Genomic DNA, 23,328 nt, shown 5'->3' on the forward strand with positions numbered 1-23,328 from the left:
TTTCATGATCTCCATAAACTGGAGCGCGAGAACTGAAACAAAATATAGCCTATGTAGGCTAAAGCTTGAAATGTCCACTTTAAAACGAACAAATTCGAATCGAAAGCTAATACCTTCTGATTATGTACCTAATCCGTATGAAAGGTGCATTTCTCTCTAAAAGCGCATCTGCTTAACAGCGGAGATGGAGATGTGATTTTAGCCGACACTTAGAAAACAATAGTTTATTCATAATATTAATGGCTCTTCTCATTCAGCACTGCGGGAAAAACATCAATTCCAGGTTCTAATTTGGCCTTAGAAAACCAGTAAAATCGACATGTTTTCCATATTAATTTGTGAATATTTTAAATGTTTAATAAAGGGGCAAAAAGTCATAAACAAAAATCTGAAAATGCGTCGGTATTTATTTTTTTCCGCAGCAGTTTGTGTAGCAAGTTCAAATTAAAATTTTGGTGTTCAACTTTGCGTTTTAAAAAGACAACAAAGGGTCTTTCCCTGCCATTAATGCTTGGATAACACGCCACGTCTCCTTCCATTAATCATAATAATAATGTCTAATGCGGTGGCTGTGATATTATATAAACCAACGTCTGTTGCCGTGATTTTTTTAAATGACTTATCGTGAGAGAAAAAAGGACGTTTAGTCGCATACAACATCGGTTAATGGAAACGCCGTCATTTCGCAATAGTTTTTTATCGATATTTAGATAATAGCGCAAAACATTTGCGCAAATCTGTAATGGAAATGCGGCTATTTACACCGCGAGATATTCAGATATTTTATGTGGGGAAGGGGAATTGGTTTGTTAAACTATGAATGTGAAACCATAGTAAAAACAATTGGCGTTGATTGACGCCAATCGGACGTTCATGTTTTTTTTTTCGTCTATTTGAAAGTTAGGCTAATAAACGTTGCATTCTGCCTGATTATGTCATTTTTTTAATTTACATAGCCTGCCTCCAGTTTTCCTCAACTTGACTAATTAAGAGGCAATATTTGACCGGCATATCATCAAAATGTCCGGAAAACGAAATCTCTGCCGGTCACTTTGACCGGCACCATTTTTTTCTAGCGGAAACTCTGGTGTGTGTGTGTGTGTGTGTGCCTTAATTCTTCTAATCAGTCTTTACAAATCACGGAGCACAAAATGAAGCAGCTTGAATATTAACCTGAACAAGTGCGCTGTGGGTAAATAAGTTTAACGTTACCTCCAGCAGTCGTACTGAAGGCCAGGCTCAAACACACTCACCAGGACAGCGCTGAGCCAGTCCTCGACCAGCGTGTGCACTCGTTCCCAGTCCTCGTTGAGCTGAAACAGCTGCTCCTCCAGCTGAACGTCACTGCCCTCCACTAACGCCTGCAGGGCGGCGCTGTTCTCCGTCACCGCAGACAGATCGCTCTTCCTGCGCTCGGACTCCTTCAGCAGGCCCTACAGGGACACGCTCTTTAACACACACACTCTCTGTGTCCAGTAGAGACTCCATCAAACACACTCACGTTGGCCCATGTGACCTCGGCGTCGATGTCAGCAGGCATGTCTCCTGTGTTGAGCTTCTCTTTGAGCTGAGCCTCAGTGTGTTTCATCCAAGCCTGCAGGGCGGCGCTGTCCTTCTGCAGACGCTGAGACACAGACAACGCCTTCTCCAAATCCTGCTTCCCCTCCGTCACCTGATCACACACACAATTTATCGCAAATTAAAACTGACATTGAAGTCAACACGAAATTGCTTCCGCAACCCATTTTACTTCCATAACGCGACAACGTAGGGTGGAGCTTGATTTTATCCACTGACTGAGTGATGAAAAGTGGAAAAGCAGAGGATGTGGAGGTATAGCAAGCGAAAATTTCTTGTTCATATCTAAAACCTTAAATTGAAATAGAAAAATGTAATAGAAAAAAAACATGCACACGCTGCTTTTATAGCCGTTTTTAAACGTGTTTGTGTGTGTGTGTGTGTGTGTGTGTAATGTGTGTGTACCTGAGCTCCCAGCTCATTGTAGAGTAATTTGAGGGCAGTGAGCTGTTCATCCATTCCTTTAGGATTTTCCGTCTGCTGTTTCTGTACGATCTGTCTTCCCGTTTTAATCACGGTCTCCACCTCCAGTTTGACCTCGCTCAAGATCTTATACAGCTTCTGCATTCATAAAAACAACACACTTACATGAAGCACAGGCAGTGTGATGATGTCCATGATGAAGTCTCTGTGCATTTCAGTTTTGCACACACACACACACAGTGTTTAAATAATGCTAGAAGAACACTGGTGTGTTTTCTCACCATGCATCCGGTCAGGTGTGTCTGTATCTCCTCTGGTTGCGTGTCTTTCAGGTCCAGGATGTGAAGTTCAGCTTTAGCACTTTCCAGGATCCTCTTGCAGTCCAGCATTCGCTGCTCGAAGTTGGCCGGTTTCTGGAACAGCTGGTATTTCGTACTAATCTCACGGAGCTTCCGCTAAACAGACGGAGATACACGAGATACACCTTAAGCTGGAATACACTGAACATCTATTCAAATACTAGGAATTTGCCGACTTTGTATCTGTTTAGAGAAAAACTGAACATCACACACTAAACGACTGAGGATCGCACACGAACAGACTTTCATGTTGTTCTGAATACAGAAGTCATGCATAAACATGTGCCATGTTGATAGGAGACGCGTGACGAATGAAAACAATATTTTACTTTTTTTTTGTTGATATCCTTAAAATCCAAATGGATGGAATCAAAGCCCATCGTACGCAAAAATGAGAACATTTGAGGACTTTCTGCAACTAGAGCTGACTCGGAAAAAAAGAGGCAAAAATCTGGGCAAAAATCATGCAGTGTATTTCAGCCTTTAGGTTAATACTTTTATAATTATTATTTTAAGTTAAAGCACTTAAATTACTAACTATGTATAAAAATTAATACTAAAACTAAACAAATACGTTTTTACCTAATTAGTAATAAAAAGACAGATACAGATATATCAAAAAAAAAAAATATATATATATAATATTAGATCTATATATATATATATATACACACACAAATTCAACAAATTAAAAAGAAAACTATAAGCTAATTCATTAATGAAATTACTAGAACTAAAACAAAAATAAATTAAGGGGGAAAATAAGACAAAAAGGCACATAGAATTACTAAAAATTTACTTAAATGAACTGAAAATGTAAAGAAAACTAATTCAAAATATGAAGAAAACTATAAAATAGTATATAAATAATACTAAAATAACACTACAGAGTGATATCTCAAAACCTGAATATCTAAGATTAATTACTAAAGTACCAAGTAATATTTACTCGAAGCCGAATACTACATTCAGAAAGAAAATGATGCATTCTACGGAGCCCCGTAAGGGACATGCTGATGGGAAATGTCAATGCCTTTGCATTCTCTCATAATTAAATATTTAGGTAATTATATTGTATATAATTTGTGAGCATCAGCGAGCCGCTATTAATATGCGAGGTATTGAAATCGCTTTTGAATGTACCTTCGCTTTTTACTTTCGCTTTCCAATTCGTGATCACGCGTATACACTCTGTGTACGAGGAGCGGCGGTACGGACCACACATTTTACAAGATACAAGTCCAAAATTTTCGCATGCGATTTTTCGTATTCGTCATTCGGTGGCTCAGAATTGTCAAATCACCTCTCCAAATGCTTGCTATCGATGCGAAAAACGCAGAAAATTGAACCCGATCTGAATTTTTAAGTGTGGCAGTGTTTAAACGTGATTGACAAAACACAAGGTCGTATTTATTTTTTAACATGCAAACATTTCAGACAAGAACCTTAAGGTTTGTCTCCTGATGAAATCTGATGTACACTAATGTAAGCGAATACCGCAGCAAGCCTAACCATGTCCCTTTAGGAGCTCTGTAGAATGCGTTATTCATTTTCCAGCCTTTCCAAATTTGGAATTAGGCTTCGGACACATCCCTAGTGTACAGTGCAGAAGTGAAGCATGACCAACATGCAGTGTGTGCAGTTCCCCTCCTGTCCTGCGGGGGCAGTGTTGAGTCTCACCTGTAACTGGTCCAGTAGGGTTCCTGCTCGCACTGGTTTGCCCTCGGGTGCGGTCGAAGGCACGTTTCCCACATTCCTCCTCCTCAGGTCTTCCAGTGTGGCCTCATGGGCCGCGATCTCAGCCTGAATGGCCTGAGGAGAATATTGTTCAAGTTAAAGGCCAAAGAGTAAAGAATAAGCACAAAGCTGTTTCACAATATATCTGTTATTGAAAATGCACTACCAGTCAAAAGTTTTGGATCGGCAAGATTTGTAATGTTTTTAAATAAGTCTCTTCTGCTCACCGAGGCTGCATTTAGTTGATTAAAAATAAATATTGTTAAATATTATGACAATTTAAAATGACTGTTTTCTATTGTAATATATTGTAAAATGTAATTTATTCCTCTGATGAAAAGCTGAATTTTCAGCATCATTACTCCAGTCTTCAGTGTCACATGATCCTCCAGAAATATGATGATTTGATGATCCAAAAAACATCCATTATTATTATCAATGTTGAAAACTGTTGTGTAAAAAAAAAAATATATTGGGATTTTTTTGATGAACAGAAAGTTCAAAAGAACAGCATTTATTTGAAATAGAATCTTTTGTAACATTATAAATATATTTACTGTATTTTTTTATCAATTTAATTCATCCTTGACGAATAAACGTATTGATTTATTTTATTTCTTTCCCCCAAAAAATAAAAAAATATATATTACTGACCCCAAACTTTTGAACGGTAGTGTTTAATGTTACAAAAGCTTTCTATTTCAGACAAATGCTGTTCTTTTGAACTTTCTATTCATCAAATAAACCTGAAATAAAAATGTAAATAACTGTTTTCAACATTGATAATAGTAATGATGCTTAAAATTCAGCTTTGAATTTTCATATATAAATTACACTTAAACAAATAAATTACACTTTACTGTATATTCACAAAGAAACCATCTGTTTTAAATTGTAATAATATTTCACAATATTACAGTTTTTTGTTGTTGTATTTTTAATCAAATAAATGCAGCCTTGGTGAGCAGAAGCTTTTGACTGGTAGTGTATGTCAGAAAGAGTGTGTGTGTGTGTGTGTGTGTGTGTGTGTGTGTGTGTGTGTGTGTGTGTGTGTGTGTGTGTGTGTGTGTGTGTGTGCGTGCGTGCGTGCGTGCGTGCGTGCGTGCGTGCGTGCGTGCGTGCGTGCGTGCGTGCGTGCGTGCGTGCGTGCGTGCGTGCGTGCGTGTGTGTGTGTGTGCGTGTTCGTGTGTGTGTGTGTGTGTGTATGAGTGTGTATGTTCACACCTGAGCTTCCTGCGGCAGCTGGAAGGCGTCGATGCGATCTGTGAGGTAAGACGTGAGTGTTTGGTCCAGCTGTGTGAGAGACGTCTGTAGTGTGTGTAAGGCCGTCTCGTTCTCCCTCAGAGTCCCCAACTGTTGCTCCAGAGACATCTGACGTGCAGCAGCCTGTAACACACACACACACACACACACACACACACACACACACGAATGTAACGTAACTGACTGTCAAATGTGAATCTGAATTTGATCGATTCAACACAAACACACCAGCTGAGTCAGTTGGTCGTAGCGCGAGTTGAAACTCTCCAGCTTCTCGCTGATGAGTTCGTCCAGAATCCCTCCGTCTATGAGAGTCTGAGCCAGCTCTCGGATCTGAGTCCTGTTATCACCCGGGTGACGCAGAACAGACTCCACCGACTGAAAGAGACACACAACACGAGTCCCGTTTAAGGGTTAGTTCAAGTTCAAATGCTGTCATTATTTACTCACCCTCGTGTCGTTCCAAACCTATAAGACTTTTGCTCATCTTCCAAACAGTAATGAAGATCAAGAAGTCTGTGTGTGTGTGTGTGTGTGTGTGTGTGTGTGTGTGTGTGTGTGTGTGTGTGTGTGTGTGTCTGTGGTTTCTGTCCATCCACTGAAAGTCTATTCACCCAAAATGTACACAGAGCACTCAAATAAAGCATGCTTGCTTGACGCGTGAGAACCAATGAGGTTCATTCTCGTGTGTCAAGGACAATTGAGCTTTTGTTCATGCTCGCTGATCTTTGTTTATATGTGAACAAAAACCTAAATTTAATCTGTTCATCAAATGGAGCAACCGAGTCCCTTCGGAAGACTTGGATTAAACCGCTCGATTCGTATGGATTTATTTTATAATCTCTTCATGAACATTTTGGGTGAACAGACTTTTTCAATGGAGGGACAGATTTCTCTCAGATTGCATTATAAATATCTTCAATTGTGTTTTGAAGATGAAAGGAAGTCTAACGGGTTTGGAACGGCAAACGTGAGCAGATTCAGACGCAATCAACAAAACATATGTAGCCTCTTTGAGGTGAAGGTGCGGTCACATTACGGTGATGTTTGAAGCACAGCTCACACAGAAGTTCCTTTCAAACCGAGCAGCTTTTCAAACACTGACTGCTTTGGGAAATATTTCGCCCTCATGCAAAATTCCCAGTCTCGTGGATTCCCATTGAATCGACTGGATTTCTCCAGTGACTGCTGTTACCTCCAGAGCCGCGCTGATGGCCTCTGTGTTTTCCGGGACGCTCTCAGTGGCGTGAACCTTCTCCTCCAGCGAGTTCAACCAGCCAGACTCCACATCCAGATACTGCAGCAGCTCGATCCAGCAGGACCACACCTCCTGAACACACACACACACACACACACACTTCAACTCAAGAGCCAACAGGAAACAATCAAACCGTGTGTGTGACCAAACCGTGTGTATGACACAAAGATCGTAAAACTTGAGATTCCCAGCTTTGTGAGGACTTTTTGCTGGTCCTCACAAGGAAATAAATTATTAATAAACATAATAAAAAAAAAAATTTTTTATTTATTTTTATGTAAAAATACAGAAGGTTGTGTGTAATTGGTAGGTTTAGGGGTCGGGTAAGTGTAAGAGGACAGAAGATACAGTTTGTACAGTATAAAAACCATTATGTCTATGGAGGTCCTCACACTAAACAAACGTGTGAGTGTGTGTGTGTGTGTGTGTGTGTGTGTGTGTACCTCAAGCGTGTGGCACTTGCTCTTGAAGCGATCACACAGTTTCTGGTAGTTCTGCAGGACCTCGGTGAGCTCAGGGCTAAGGTCAGCACTACCACTAGAGGGCGTCTTACTGATCAACACGTTAATGCTGTCCTTCAGAATCTTCACACGCACTTCCTTCTGCAGCACGTCCTCTTTAGCTCTCTGAAACACACATCACAACACACACTTGAACACTTGGACCAAATACAGGGTGAGTGTTGAAGGGTGTGGGTTTTGGGACAGTCCCATACACAAGCACCTTCATCTCCTGCAGCGCCTCCTCCAGCTCCTCTGGGCTCTTGTACTCAAAGTCTCTCATGAGAAACTCCTCGTCCACTTGAATCATCCACTCGCGCATCTCCGCCACGTCTTTCTTCATATTCGTCACTTTCTCCTGACCTTCACTCACACGCTCCTCACGCCTCAACAACTGCAAGCAAGATGTTTTACAATGACATCCACTCAAGAAGGACATGTTGGGTGACTGATTGATTCCTACACTGAACATCTGCTGTGTTAAGACCAGTTTACTGAGCTTTAAGAACCTGTTTACTGAGCGCGTCCCAGCGTCTCTGACTGTGGTCTAACTCCTCCTGTCCCCAGCGGATCAGAGCCGGTGTCGAGCTCTGCTGAACGGCCGACACGTTCTCTGCAATCTGCTTCAGAGACGAGTCCACGCTCTCCATCTCACTCACCAACTCCTGCACACACAAACACACACACACCACTGACAGACACTCAACCAGATCAACTCTTAACCAGGTCGAGTCCTGCTGATTAACCACCTAAACCAGCTGAAAACTGATGGAAACTAGTGATGCACCGAAAATATTCTGTTTCTAAACACTTTTTGAGGGCTGAAGTCATTAAGCGAAACAGTGACATTTCATTAACACTTCTCTGCTGAAGCGCTTGCCTGGCTGTGTGAGTGTGTGTTTCATAAACACACGGTACAACAGGTAAACATGTCAGCTGTGTGGACACTAGATCTGGGTGGACAATATCCATCTCTCGTTTCAATGGATCTTCATTTTGATGAAGTGCCTGTGCTGTTCAGTTGATGCGTGAACAACTTCTCTAAAAAAAAGCAAAGTTTCATGTTGTGTCGAGCCTTCTTAGTGTTTTAAAAATAGTGATTTTGATGCTATCATAGTAGTGCCCCATGCACTCCCATTCAAAAGGCATTTTGACCTAAAACGAAGTTAAAAGTGGCGTTTCCATTCTAATTATGCTTTTACACTAAAGTTTGACTCGGGTAGATTAACAAAAAGAGCCTAGGTTCAATTTTGGCGAGAGTTACCCTTTAATGCGTTGTGACGGATCGCTGTAGCGCTTCATTCGAGCGGCTCGTGAACTGATCATCTCTTACTCTTTACTACTAGTTACAGAACCAAATAAACATGAATGAACATCAGAAGGAATGATGAAAGATATATTACAACTTATCTTTCATATAATCGCTCAATCAGTGTTTCAATGGCAGAAAGACGTCACTAAAACAGCTTCAAACTAAATGTCACGTAGCATTACAGTTTAAATATTCAGTTTTTATTTGAGTGTTGATTATTACATTTGATTAATTGCACGACATTTGATTATTACATTTGTGAGTAAACTTACATTTTTTGGTTTTGGTTACATGAAGACTTTAATTTCCGTTTCGGAAATGTGTCATTAGTACATCATAATATTAATGTACCGGTAATACTAGAAAATGCATTATTTGTAGAAATACTTGCCCACGCGTGGAACACAAAACCAGGGTTAATTGTCAACTAAGGGGCCGTTTAAACGACAGATTTCAACTGAAAAAATGTTGAACGTTCATTTACACGACAACAGCGTTTTGGGAGCTTGAAAACACGTTATAGTCTCCATGTAAACTACAAAAACGTGAATTTGTGAAAATGGTGATGTTCCTTTACAAAGTGGCATCGCCACCTACTGGCCTGGCATGAATAACACAGAGTTTTTAGTCGTTTTCGTGGATCCGTGTAAACAGGGATCGTTTGACATCGGTGTCGTCTGTGCGTAAAAAACAACAACTGTTTTTAGTACATCGTTGTCGTGTAAACGTACCCCAAAACTGTTAAAAATTGCATTTGAAAATTGAAATTAAGCTAAAATAAAATATAAATATTAGATGAAAAATATAAACAAACTCAAATAGAAAATTGTTGGCAACTAACTGAAATAAATAAGTTTACTTAAATTACTAAAACTGAAAAACAAAATAATAAAACAAACAAATAAATAAATAAATATATGTATATTTGAAAGTGATATAAAAACTGCATTATGTGAAGTTTAAATGCTTTATATACAGCTCAGTTTTTATTCCAGTGTTGTTTGTTACATTTGATTCATTAATTGATAATTAAATAAACTTTTGGTTTTTGGCTTAATAAAAACTTTCTTTTTCTCGGCCCTGACAATTTCGGTTCTGGTAAAAAAATTAATAATAATAATAATAATTTCAGTGCACCACTACTTGAAGGCATGTAACTAGCAGGGTCATTCTGGATTATTCAACAGTATCCGTCCACATCATTGTTATGTTTAATGCGTTGACCTCTGACCTTGCACTGGCTGAGTTCCTCCTGCAGTTTGTCCCCGTGACTGAATCCGCCGGCGTCTCGAGACAGAAGCTCCTCGACCGCATCCAGCCAGCGCTGCACCTCCTCACTCTTCACCTGAACATCATCAACACAAGCATCAAGACACACGGCATTCACGCCAGCTCAAGACGTTCCAGCGGATCAGCCCCTCACCTGTGTGTCCTTCATGCTACCCAGAATGCACTGCAGCACGCTGAGCTGGTCCCGGGCCGCAGTGGAGAGTTGGGTCCAGCACTGCTCCTCTGTCTCCGACTCCTTCAGCCGCTGCTGCTCGATCTCAGCATGGAGAGCCTGGAGGACGGGGCAAAACTGCATTACCCACAAGCCCCTGCAGCTTTATCTCCAATCACACTGAGACAGGGTATACTCCGAATGATTAGAGCTCAAAAACACATTATAAACGACCCTGAATCCCTGACAAACCATTATGGTCACGCTGTAAAGTCATGATATGACTGGTTCAGTTGGACTTGGGTAACTAGTTTTCTTCCTGATTTAAAGTAACAGATCGATAGACAAGAAAAACTAGGACAAATGTGTCATTAGTATAGCACATCATTTTATGTAATACTAAAAACTAGATTTATTATTTGCATAATAATTTTCCACATTTGGAAAACAAAACTAGGAATGTTATTGTTCACTAAAAAATAAGTTTATTTAAACGGTTTTGTAAAATAAAATAAAACTTTAATTAAAAAGAAAAATAGAAACGTTGATATAAGTTTACTAAAATGACTAAAAATAAAATAAAAATACATTTAAAGCTAAAAAAAATTTAGACTTGACAAATGCATATAGATTTATTAAAACTTTAATTTTAAATTTAAAGATAAAAGCTCATTTAAAATATTAACAAACACTGAAATAGTATTTAAAAAAATAACACTGCACAAAACTAATATACTGCTGACTAAAATATGTTGCTGGATTATTTGTGAGTCTGTGCAGTGATTTAAACATTACAAATTATTTAAAATATTGATCAGAATATCGGTGACCTGTAACAGTAAAGTATATGTAAGCATAAGTAACAATATGCATCAAATGATGTATGTGTGTCTGGAGCGGAGAGTTATGAAATGAATTTGAAATAATGAAATTATTAAATTAAATTAAATTAAAAAACACTATTTTAATGTGTCCGTGTTACAGAGTAATTATACATTAAGTACTGAGTAATATTAATTAACTACATGTACTTACTATAGGGTTCGTGTTTGTAATTATGCATAATTTACTGTTATTACTATAGCAACTAAATGTAAGGTGTGTAACAAAAATAAATGGTAAAGTTACAAAGACATGACAGAGAGAAACCCCTATAGACCCTTACAGGACTGTGTGTGAGGCTCAGCAAGTCTCTCAAAAATATCAGATCATCTTAGAATGATTCATAATAAAATTAGGGCTGGGCACGTTAACGCGTTATCGCGTCGTTAACGCATTTATTAATTAACGCCGACAAATTTTTTTTATCGCACGGTAACGCAGGGCAGGCGATTTTTTTTTTTTTTTTTTTAAGTCCGTTGCTCACTGGCTCTGAATACACATAGGCCTACAGTCAAACCATGGGTCACAGGAAGGGTGGGATGTTGGTCAGCCAGCAAATAACCCTCCCAAACAAGCAGTGGAGGGAGGCTTCGGCAGGTTCTCTAGGACTAGGTGAACGGCAGGCGCTCTATGGATAGTAACCATGGCAACGGTTGCAAATTATACATAACTTTACCTGATAGGCCTGCGTACTATAGTTTAGCGGGGATGCTCTGCCATGTGAATTCCCTCCTGTTGATGTACTGATAACTATTTAGATTCTGGAAACTCACAAACAGCGAGGATCAGTCTCTCTCCCAATGGTTTGTGCTGCGCGTCGTCAGAGACGACTTTGGAGTCGTGTACAAAAAGTTCAAGACAATTGACCTCTGGCCGGCCCCTCCCCCAAAACGGCCATTGTCCAATCACACATCATAGCAACCGTTACTATGTGAGCAGGTCCGACAAACATTCTCCAAGCAAGATGGTGAAGCGGTGCGCCCACGGCGTTTGTAAATATGTGGAATAAGGGCTGCCTCCGACAAAAAAAACATTTTCTAGTCGGCTATAGTTATTCATTTAAGCCATTAGTGGACAAATCCCCCCTTTATATTAATTGAATTAATTAAATAGGCTATATAGCCTACAGGATAATGAGCGTTTACGTAATATAGCCGCACTCAAGCGCACGATCGCACGCTTGCCACAGAGAACCGGTAAAAGTAATTTGGGGTCAGTAAGATTTTTTAAAAGAAATTAATAAAAGTAATAGGCAAGGATGCATTCAATTGATCAAAAGTGACAGTATAGACATTTATAACGTTAGAAAAGCTTTCTATTTCAGAAAACTCTGAAACTTTCTATTCATCAAAGAATCCTAAAAAAAACACACACAAAAAAAAGTTTTCTACATTGATAACAGTCAGAAATATTTATTGAGCAGTAAATCAGCGTATTATTCCCTCAGGTAGGCTGCACGTTTTCTTGCGTGGGTGGATGTTGGACGTTGTTTTCGCCTAAACTGATTTGCCGAAATCGCACTGCTGCTGTATCAGTCGGAGAAAATCAAGACAGAAGAAGAGGTCTACGATGCAAGTTACGGATGCTGGTTGATCACAAACAAGATGCCGTCTGCAAGTGTGTTTATGTCGATTGCGTGGATATTAGAGATTTTTTCTGCGATTGTCATGGGGTTTCTCAGATTTCGCTTGAGACCGGTAACGTTAAGCATTAGCCTCCATAGTAGTCGTGTCTCCTTCATGTATTTTTATATTTTGAGTATATCCCTCCACTGCTGTAGGGGTAAAATCTTTGCGTGGCAGGGGGAGCTGCCACTCGACCAGTCACGGATATATGCGCCTGCCACTGCTTTATATGCGCCGGCCACTCGACCAGTCACGGATGTACGCGCCTGCCACTGCATTTATGCGCCTGCCACTGCTTTATATGCGCCGGCCACTCGACCAGTCACGGATGTACGCGCCTGCCACTGCATTTATGCGCCTGCCACTGCTTTATATGCGCCGGCCACTCGACCAGTCACGGATATACGCGCCTGCCACTGCTTTATATGCGCCGGCCACTCGACCAGTCACGGATATATGCGCCTGCCACTGCTTTATATGCGCCGGCCACTCGACCAGTCACGGATATATGCGCCGGCCACTCGAACTTACACAATATGTAAGGTTTAAAAAAACAATCAAATGCAGCGCGTGTCTCGTGGATCGCGCCGGCCAGACCAGCCACACATTCTCTCACTGTTTACATCTATCAGATACACAAAAGCACACATACAGTGCAATACATATCTTATTTACCTATTTCTCATCTTATCTGTTTTTTTATTTGCTCTTTTTACTCGTATGGGAGCGCGCTCGTGGCGAAGCGTCGCACCAGCCACACGATCTCTCGCTGTTTACGGCCACTACCAGCCACACGATCTCTCACTGTGTTTACATCTTTCAGACACCCCTAATGATACACAAAAGCACACATACAGTGCAATACATATCTTATTTACCTATTTCTCATCTTATCTGTTTTTTTATTTGCTCTTTTTACCCGTATGGGAGCGCGCTCGTGGCTAAGCGCACCAGCCACACGATCTCTCGCTGTTTACGTCCACTACCAGCCACACAATCTCTCACTGTTTACATCTTTCAGACACTCCTAATGATACACGAGAGCACAAAGACAGTGCAATACATATCTTATTTACCTGTTTCTCAACTAAATCTTATTTTTATTCGCTCTTTTTACTCGTATATGGGAGTTGCGCGGTCGTGGCTCTGTTAGCGTCGCGCCGCGGCCATTCCAGCCACACCAGCCACACAATCTCTCATTGTTTACATCTATCAGACACTCCTAATGATACACAAAAGCACACATAAAGTGCAATACATATCTTATTTGCCTATTTCTCATCTTATCTGTTTTTTTATTTGCTCTTTTTACCCGTATGGGAGCACGCTCGTGGCTACTGGCTAAGCGAAGCGAAGCGTTGCACCAGCCACACGATCTCTCGCTGTTTACGGCCACTACCAGCCACACGATCTCTCACTGTTTACATCTATCAGACACTCCTAATGATACACAAAAGCACACATACAGTGCAAAACATATCTTATTTACCTATTTCTCATCTTATCTGTTTTTTTATTTGCTCTTTTTACCCGTATGGGAGCGCGCTCGTGGCTAAGCGAAGCGTCGCGCCAGCCACACGATCTCTCGCTGTTTACGGCCACTACCACCAGATGGGTACATACGCGTAGGCTACCCACCAGATTTCGTCATGAGTCATTTTGTACCCACCACTTTTTTCACCGTTTTCAGTGGTTATGTGGAGCAATATGAGAGAGAAATTTGGTAATCATTGTCTGACCCAACAAAAAAACACTATAATATTCATTTTATTTTATTTTCCATGTTCGCATTTATGAGGGAAAAAACAACGTGTCAGTTTATGGTTACGGACGTGCAGCGCTCTGAAAGCGGCACTAAAAGACTGCTTTAAAACTTTCACAGAGACCTCAAACCAGGGGCGGTTCTAGAGGCGGGGCCACAGGGGCCCTGGCCCCTGCTGAAATCTGATTGGCCCCTGATTGGCCCCCGTTCCTAGCGGTGGGGGAAAAAATCGATTCTTAGATGCATCGCGATGCGGACGTGGACGATTCTGAATCGATTCACAAATGTAAAAAATCGATTTTCTAAAAAAAATATATATATATATATTTTCCTAATAACGTAATATTGACGGAACGCAAAAGGCGGAACTCTAAAGCGGACGTGTAGTGCGCGGACAGTCTGTGGCGTGCACATAACAGAGACGCGCACATAACAGACGCATGATGGCTGAGCGCCAAATTCGAACGGCACCCTCTTCGTTAAAAGCTAACGTATGGAAAATTGGCAATTTCATTGTTACCTATTTAGTATTTTTTGTATGAGAGCTGCTTTCTGTATTGTTTAGTTTTCACATCAATATGCTGTAAACCGATCTGTTATACGTTATACTGCTCTGCAATATGTGCAATGCCAGTCACAAAAAGTTACATTTTGACTGTGCTCTCTGCAGATGTTCATTCACTTTTTTTGTATAAGCTGTTTTTGATTGTGGTATTCAGCAAACATTTCAAGTCATAACTCTTTATTATTTAGTTGTGAATAAGAGCGGCTTTGTATGTTACTAATTATTCAGAATATGCATCCACAAGCATTATGTTTGTATGAGAGCTGCTGGTACATCATTCTATATTTTTTTACGAAAACTGTTTGTGGATTTGCTACAGCAAAATGTTGTTTTTTTGTCTGAAGGATTCTATTGCTCATTGGAAATAACAAGAGGATGTTGGTTAGAAGTCTATTATTAAATGCTAGAGATTCAGAATATGCTGAATTTTGTATTAATTTATTACAAGTATGCTGCCAGTACAGGCACACATTTATTTTCCTGTTGGTTCTTTGCAATGTTGGGACAAATGCTGGCAAATGTAACCTTACAGTTGACTTGCCAAATCACTTCCATTTGTTTTAATAATAAAATGAATATAGGAAGTATTGGAAGTAAGTTCGTTATAGGTCATCATAAATACTTTGCTTTAAAAGTACCAAGTAGTAAAAAAAAAAAAAAAAGAAATCGTTAATAATCGATAATCGTTACCCTCTGAATCGTAATCGAATCGAATCATGAGGTGCCTAGAGATTCCCACCCATCAATCGTCGACGAGAAGAGCAACCGCAGAATTCTTCACAACGATCACAGATGCAATTCCACCCCCAAACAATTAACAATAATTTACTGTTTATAAGCGACGACATGATTATGAAACTTAAAAGGTGGAATTCAGAAAGAAGTGCATTATTGTGTCCTTTATGCACAGTATAAATAAATGAAAAAAAATCATTAAGAACTTTACGGGCTCATAATTTTTTATTAGAGCGTTTGAAAAAGGAATGACTGCTGAAATGTATTTGCACCGTACTGAATAAATTATTTTGTGTGCTTGAATGTACCCTGTATTTGGCCCCTGAATGTAACATGTGGCCCCTTAATGGCCCCTGTTACAGAAAAATCCTAGAACCGCCACTGCCTCAAACAGAACAGCTGCCTTTCTTTAAAGTGAATTTCGTTTTGTATTAATTATATCTTAATTTTAATCAATGTTTCATGAACCAATTGCCTGGATTTAATATAGCTATAAAAAGTAGGCTAAATATAGCAGAATCATACGGTGACGCATTGCTGCCACATACATATTATTTTTTCACCTCAATTATGTCTAATAACGAGATCTTATGTCGTTTTAAAATAACGATGCATTTTAATTGTTTATTAATGAACTAGTCTTTTCTAAATCAGTGTAGGCTGCCTGCATACATATCTCCACATCTCTGCTGTAATGTAGCCTAGATGCGCCTTTCATACGGACAGGATTACATAATCAGATGGTAGCTACCGTATTTGCTTTCGATTGGATTTTTTTCTTTGGTGGACATTTTTTTTCAGTAACTTTATAGTTATATTTCTCATGTCTGTGAGGCTTGTCTATACACTGTTTGTCAGTTCATTTTTGAGGCGCGCTCCAATTAACAGAGATCATGAAAGCGCGCCCTGTTCGTTTTTTTTTATTTTACAGAAGGCACACCGTTTTCTTGTTGTTGTGAGTTTACACAAATACAAGTAGTTGCGACTGATGTATTATTATATTCTGTATGATCAGAAATGGAGTATTTTAAGTTGTTTCCACTGTTGATAGGAAAATGCGAGTGATGGCACCGGCGCCTCTATCCATGTCATAGTGCGCGCTCCACACTCCGCACAAACACTTGGATATGCGCTTCATAATAGCAAACATTTATCTAGGTTAACGTTAGAGCGAGCGGCCATGCCAGACGGATAATCCTCTTCATGTTTAACTAATCAAATTCTGTTGCATTTTATTGCGGCAGTTTGAAAAGGGCGGCTGAAACACTTAGCCTATACAGATAAACGCCAAACGCTGGTGTTTTTCTTTAAACAAATTTGTTTAGGCTTTAAAATAAATATTGTTTATGGGCTAATTAATGCCACAATAATTTATTTATTTTATTTGTTTCTTTGAATACCATTGAATATTTTCATTGAATGCATTGAATATTTGCTATGCACCGCTATGCCATCCTCCCATAGAAAGACACGTTAAGAGCCACCTATTTTCTTTATAATAAAGGGTTTCTATGAAAGGAAAACGCTTAATGTATAATTAAATGCATTGCGTTCATATTCTTTATCACTGAAGCTTTTTCTTTATTATAAGGGTGTATTATTCCATTAAAAAAGGACTGTTTATAAGGTGACAATCCGTTATACATCTTGAATATTTTTGTATTGTATTGTATCTTCTGTTATAAACACGAAGATTGACATTTCGTTAAACAAAATAAGAACACAAGGTGTAAAAAAAATAAACAAATTAGGCTATGTTCTGTTAGATGTTCTGTATATCTCTAGTTAATGAAGATATAGCCTATTAACAATCATTCATAATCATTACTTTTACGAAGTGGACGAGCGGAGCGGAATACAGAAATGCGCTCTCCACTCAGGAGCTCTGATCGGAACAAACCCGAACCTCACTGTCTGCTGAACTTGCACAGAAACATCAAAATATAACCAGCTTTTTTAAATGGTTTTTAAAACTAAACACTATTTTAGCACAAATTATGAGCTTATTGGCGATTTTTTATAGCTAATTATTGACAAAATTAGAATATAGTAAAAGTTTTTTTTTTTTTGAAACTTTTGGGTGGGCTTGTTAAATGAGGCCGTGCCTGAGCTACAGGACATCGTCTTCCAAAACATAACCTGCGCGAAAGAGAGAAAAAAAATGAATGCGTCATTGTACCCAGCACTTCTGAAAATGCACTTCCGAATGCGTCTCTGTCCCCAGCACATTTCAAACCAAACTGACGCCCATGACTGTATGTGTGCTTTTGTGTATCATTAGGAGTGTCTGAAAGATGTAAACAGTGAGAGATCGTGTGGCTGGTAGTGGCCGCAAACATGCAGCGAGAGATCGTGTGGCTGGTGCGACGCTTCGCTTAGCCACGAGCGCGCTCCCATATGGGTAAAAAGAGCAAATAAAAAAACAGATAAGATGAGAAATGGACAAATAAGATATGTATTGCACTGTATGTGTGCTTTTGTGTATAATTAGAAGTGTCTGATAGATGTAAACAACAGTGAGAGATTGTGTGACTGGTATGGCTGGCGCAAAGCTAATAGAGCAACGAGCGCGCACTCCCATATACGGGTAAAAAGAGCGAATAAAAAATAAGATTTAGTTGAGAAATAGGTAAATAAGATATGTATTGCACTGTCTTTGTGCTCTCGTGTATCATTAGGAGTGTCTGAAAGATGTAAACAGCGAGAGATCGTGTGGCTGGTGCGACGCTTCGCTTAGCCACGAGCGCGCTCCCTTACGGGGAAAAAGAGCAAATAAAAAAACAAATAAGATGAGAAATAGGTAAATAAGATATGTATTGCACTGTATGTGTGCTTTTGTGTATCATTAGGAGTGTCTGATAGATGTAAACAGTGAGAGATTGTGTGGCTGGTCTGGCCGGCGCGATCCACGAGACGCGCGCTGCATTTGATTGTTTTTTTAAACCTTACATATTGTGTAAGTTCGAGTGGCCGGCGCATATCCGTGACTGGTCGAGTGGCCGGCGCATATAAAGCAGTGGCAGGCGCATATATCCGTGACTGGTCGAGTGGCCGGCGCATATAAAGCAGTGGCAGGCGCATATATCTGTGACTGGTCGAGTGGCAGGCGCATATATCCGTGACTGGTCGAGTGGCAGCTCCCCCTGCCACGCAAAGATTTTACCCCCTCTCCTCCACTGCACACTGTAACCCCTTTTGCCTCGATCTGGAGGATATCGCGGAGGTATTGCTCCAAAAAAGGTCACTGACACTCACGGGTATACCTCTTCCCGTCATGGCAGTCTGTCGCGCTGGTCGTGTTTGACCATTTGTTTGTCGGACGTAGCAACAGTAACTAAGGGGGGCGGGGCTCGGCGAAAGGCCGCTTGTCCACCAGCGTCTCGATTTCTGACGCGACGCCAAAGCCCATTCATTTCCTATGGAACTACGTCAGCAAAAACGCCCCCGCAAAGCATGATGGGTCGCGTCGCGTCGATTTGGTCAACAGCGGCGCTGCAAAAAAGTATCTCGGTGGATACTTTATGCAAATGAGAGCGTCAAAACGCGGGGCAGCAGCCAATGGAAACTCGGCGGCGAGAATTTGTGTATGCGCGTTGCTATGGTTTCATTTTTTTTTTTTTTACATTTTTCCCGGCGCGAAAAGCAGCGAAAACGTCACAGGCGTCGCGTCGGACGCTGGTGGACAAGCGGCTTAATTCAACTTCGGCAGCGGACGGGCTTGTGCGCACAACCGCGACAGTTTCACGGGAACGCACCCGCACCACTTCAGACGCGCGTCAATTTCTATGGCAAGCCAAGAGGCTCAGAAATACGCCATAGATTAATCGCGTTTAAAGCCAAACGCCGTCAAATACGGCGTTTTAAACCGTATTGGACGCCGTAAAATACGCCGTTGTAATTACAAACGCCGTAAAAGACGCGCGAAATACGTCAATGACGCCATATTTGACGGCGTTTTAGTGTGCATGGAAAGCGCCGCTTTTTACGCCGTTCATCTCGCCATATGACGCCGTAAAAAACGCCGTTTTGGTTGCACAGAGCGCGCGCTATTTTACGGCGTTTTGCTTATAGTATAATGAGACACGCCCGCTGATTTCCACAGCCAGTAAGTTTGAACTGTTCTCTCCCAATCAATGATGAACTGAGTCAGACCAGACGAATTCAGCACGGATCATTTAATCCAATTCTTATGCTCATATATGAGGAGTTATTAAACAAGGAAAATAATCCAGGTCGTATTGGCTTGACTCGGCACATTTCCATCTAAGTGCTGAATAACACAAAATATTATAACCCATAGAATGCCCTATGAATTTGTGTTTTAAATAGGCCTATTTGAAAAAAATAAGACGAATGTATTTTTTGCTATTTCTAAAAAATGTGGCAGGTTTGTTGGTAGCCTATGTCTATAAGCTATCTCCTTCCAGAATTAGTGTTCCGATTTTTGTAGGCTAATTAAATTCGTGTTTTATTCATATTACATTGATTATGTATTCATTAAATAGCATTATTACATTTCGTTATATCCAATATATTTTTGTAAAATGAAGATTCAAATATTTTGCCCTTTCGATCGTCCAGTTCATAGTGAAATAAACGACTTGGGGGAAAAAGTCAACCGTTTGTGGAAAGTTCAGTGAGTAAAGCCGTTTTTAAAATACGAATTTTGAAATAATTTCCGTCATTTTAAAAGATAAAACATAAGGTGCAAGGGGAGCAAACTCAGCAAATGACAATAAATAAATAAATAAAAATAACATAGCCTAGTTATTTCTTTCCCACATTTGAGTCATTATTCTTAAAAGAAATGTAAATTATGCTTGCAACAATAGCTGTAGGTTAATTGGCCTGGATGAGTGTGATTGGCCTAATATTGTGTCCCAGACCGGCATTAAATAATTCGTGAATATTTGTAAAAATTCGTGGCTTGAAAGAGTTGGAAAATTGACAGTTCTGTCGATGTTTTGCCCAGGCAGGGTTAGTAAAGTAAAACTAAAACTATTAAAAACATTTAAATGCTAATCGAAATAAACCTGAAATAAAGGAAAATATAACTATTAGTTGAAAAACTTAAACTAAACGGAAATGAGAATTATAATTTTTTATCAACAAACTGGATTCATTTCGGGCGTATCCGGCGACTCAAAACGGGGGTTGGAGGTAACGAAAAAAAAAAAAAAAATTACATTGCCTACTGCAGGGGCGGCGCCAGAGATTTTTTAACGCATGTGCTGAGGGGGTGCTAGATCATTGACAGGGGGAGCAGCGCAAAACTTGGCCACTAAATATTTAATATTCAATTATTTTAATGATCACAATTAAAGTTGTATTAAATTGAACAAGCGCAACATTCAGCATTCAGCACAATCAAATATTCAAAAAGATGTAGGCTATTATTAATAATAATGTTATATCAACATAATATCTCGTTATTTCGACATAATATGTGTGCGTGCAACAAGCAAGATGTGCATTTGTAAATCCGGTGACGTGTGCATTGATTTTTATTAATAAACTAGTGTTTCTGACTGTCTGCTGCAAACATGAAGTTGACGATCGCCATAAGTGAACGCACCTAGAGAGAAATGCACATAACGGATTACATAATCAGAGAGTAGGCCTAGCCTTTTTTTTTTTTTTTTTTTTTTTGAATTATTTAGTTTAAAGACATTTCAAGCTTTGTGTATTTGATGTATTTCTCATGTCTGTGTGAGGCATACACTGAGTTTCGTTAAGTGTTAGGATGAGATGCGCTCCAGTTAACGTGCAATGCAAGAGACCGCGCGGGCGCCTCCATGATTATATTGTCCGCAATTGGTTGATGAAAAATTTATTAAAATTAAGATACAATTTACACAAAACGAAATTCACTTTAAAGAAAGGTTTTCTACAAAACAAAACTTAATGAAGTGGTCAAAATCATGTCTGAACCTCTCCATGTCTCATATTGCGCATCCTATCTTACTCGTGCTGTTCACTTTTCATAAATCAACATAAATGGAAAAAAAATTACATATTTATATATAATATTTTAACAAATATGAAACTAAATGCGCTTATTTAATGGCTACAACAGTACAGTAGGCCTACAGACTCTCTATTTGTACAAATTGCTGCACATTCATTTAATACTGAATTTTGCACACACAAGTTGAAAGGCATTTGTTCAAATCAAGTTCACGGATAATTGTGCGTGCATTTATTAATCATTATGATACTAAAATCATAACAATGTGGGCTATGCTATGTACAAAAAAAAATAAAAAAAAATCAGATGAGCCCAGAACGCAATTACACGTTAAGTATTTCCCCCCCATAGAAAACCATTATAAGAACGCTTAATGTGGCTTATTGCAAATTAGAATGTCCCCTTATTATGTCGAAATAACGAGATGATATGTCGATACTACTGCTGTGTCCACCATGGTTTCCACATTCTTGATCAGCGGAAACGATTTTTGCTTGTTTGGGATCTGACTGGCCAGCCTATTTGAAAAAGTTAAGCAAACTTTGCTGTCTTTTTGACATTTTTCCCCTGAGTGAAACGATCGAGGCTAACAGCAATCTCAACTAGCACAACAAGCGCGCAAGTCATGTGTCACCCATGTTCACATGTTCCGGCTCAAATTAAGCCCTGTGTGACACCCTTTTAAAATGTGAAAATCCTATTCATTTTGCTTTATTGATTTAAATGTTCTTTAATATTTTCTTTAATTTCAGTTTATTATTTAGCTTGGATTATTTTAATACATAAAATTAATAATTCCTTGGGAGCATACGAATTGGATTACCACAAATGATCTGTGCTGAATTCGTCTGGTCTGACTCAGTTCATCATTGATTGGGAGAGAACAGTTCAAACTTACTGGCTGTGGAAATCAGCGGGCGTGTCTCATTATACTATAAGCAAAACGCCGTAAAATAGCGCGCGCTCTGTGCAACCAAAACGGCGTTTTTTACGGCGTCATATGGCGAGATGAACGGCGTAAAAAGCGGCGCTTTCCATGCACACTAAAACGCCGTCAAATACGGCGTCATTGACGTATTTCGCGCGTCTTTTACGGCGTTTGTAATTACAACGGCGTATTTTACGGCGTCCAATACGGTTTAAAACGCCGTATTTGACGGCGTTTGGCTTTAAACGCGATTAATCTATGGCGTATTTCTGAGCCTCTTGGCTTGCCATAAATTTCGCTTCAAACTTTTGCTTTTTACGCGCGTCAATTTCGCTCTGGACGCGCGAATGGATTCAAAATGTTCAAGCGTCCAACTAGACGCGGTAGACGCGAATTTGATGCGCTATTCACGTTTGGTGTGAACGCACAAACAGGGAAACTTGCTAGTGAACACAGACTGTTTCTGCTGCTCCCTGATGAAAGATACCTGGTCAGAAAAACCAAGAAAACAGGACTCTGCTGGTAACTTGTTTTAACAAGCTAGATAAAAGGTAATGCCCTGGCAGTGGCAAATAGCTTTGGTTTAATATTTGATTTAATTACATTAATGTTTAAGTTGAGATTTACAAGAAATATTTTATTGCTACTGTGTAAAGGGAATACTGCTGGTAAAAAGCACATTATGCTATTTGTTTAAAGTTTTTGCAAACCACATGTTATTGCACTTTTGTGTATATAGCAGTACATTTAGATCAAGAGTGCGCAATACACTACTTTAGAATTCATTATTCAATTTAGCGCATAACAATGCGATTAATCGCAAGAAAATTGTGCGATTAATAGCGATAAAAAAAAATGTAATCATTGCCCAGCACTAAATAAAATGTTATCTATATTTATGACATGGCGAATACTGCTGAAAAACAGTCAACAGCAATAAAAACACTTATGTTTGATGTGTAAAACATGTATTTAATGTGTAAAGATAATAT

General features: G+C 39.6%; 1 protein-coding gene across 7 annotated transcripts in view; it reads right to left on the reverse strand.

The window, feature by feature from the left end:
• Window positions 1-23,328, reverse strand: part of utrn (utrophin) — a gene marked incomplete at its 3' end in the record, with an annotated part of 239,454 nt that overhangs the window by 168,906 nt on the left and 47,220 nt on the right. For all 7 annotated transcript variants that reach the window (XM_082144953.1, XM_082144951.1, XM_082144949.1 and 4 more), the window contains exons 22-34: window positions 9,854-9,991; window positions 9,662-9,775; window positions 7,628-7,783; window positions 7,342-7,512; window positions 7,062-7,244; window positions 6,556-6,690; window positions 5,589-5,738; window positions 5,322-5,483; window positions 4,041-4,172; window positions 2,283-2,456; window positions 1,984-2,139; window positions 1,502-1,672; window positions 1,254-1,433 (exon numbers count right to left, since the gene is read on the reverse strand). In XM_082144953.1, the coding sequence (XP_082001079.1) occupies window positions 1,254-1,433; window positions 1,502-1,672; window positions 1,984-2,139; window positions 2,283-2,456; window positions 4,041-4,172; window positions 5,322-5,483; window positions 5,589-5,738; window positions 6,556-6,690; window positions 7,062-7,244; window positions 7,342-7,512; window positions 7,628-7,783; window positions 9,662-9,775; window positions 9,854-9,991 (2,022 nt within the window). The remainder of the gene's footprint in view (window positions 1-1,253; window positions 1,434-1,501; window positions 1,673-1,983; window positions 2,140-2,282; window positions 2,457-4,040; window positions 4,173-5,321; window positions 5,484-5,588; window positions 5,739-6,555; window positions 6,691-7,061; window positions 7,245-7,341; window positions 7,513-7,627; window positions 7,784-9,661; window positions 9,776-9,853; window positions 9,992-23,328) is intronic.

This window comes from Leuciscus leuciscus (genome assembly GCF_965113295.1).
Source record: "Leuciscus leuciscus genome assembly, chromosome: 18".
Lineage (NCBI taxonomy): Eukaryota > Metazoa > Chordata > Actinopteri > Cypriniformes > Leuciscidae > Leuciscus > Leuciscus leuciscus.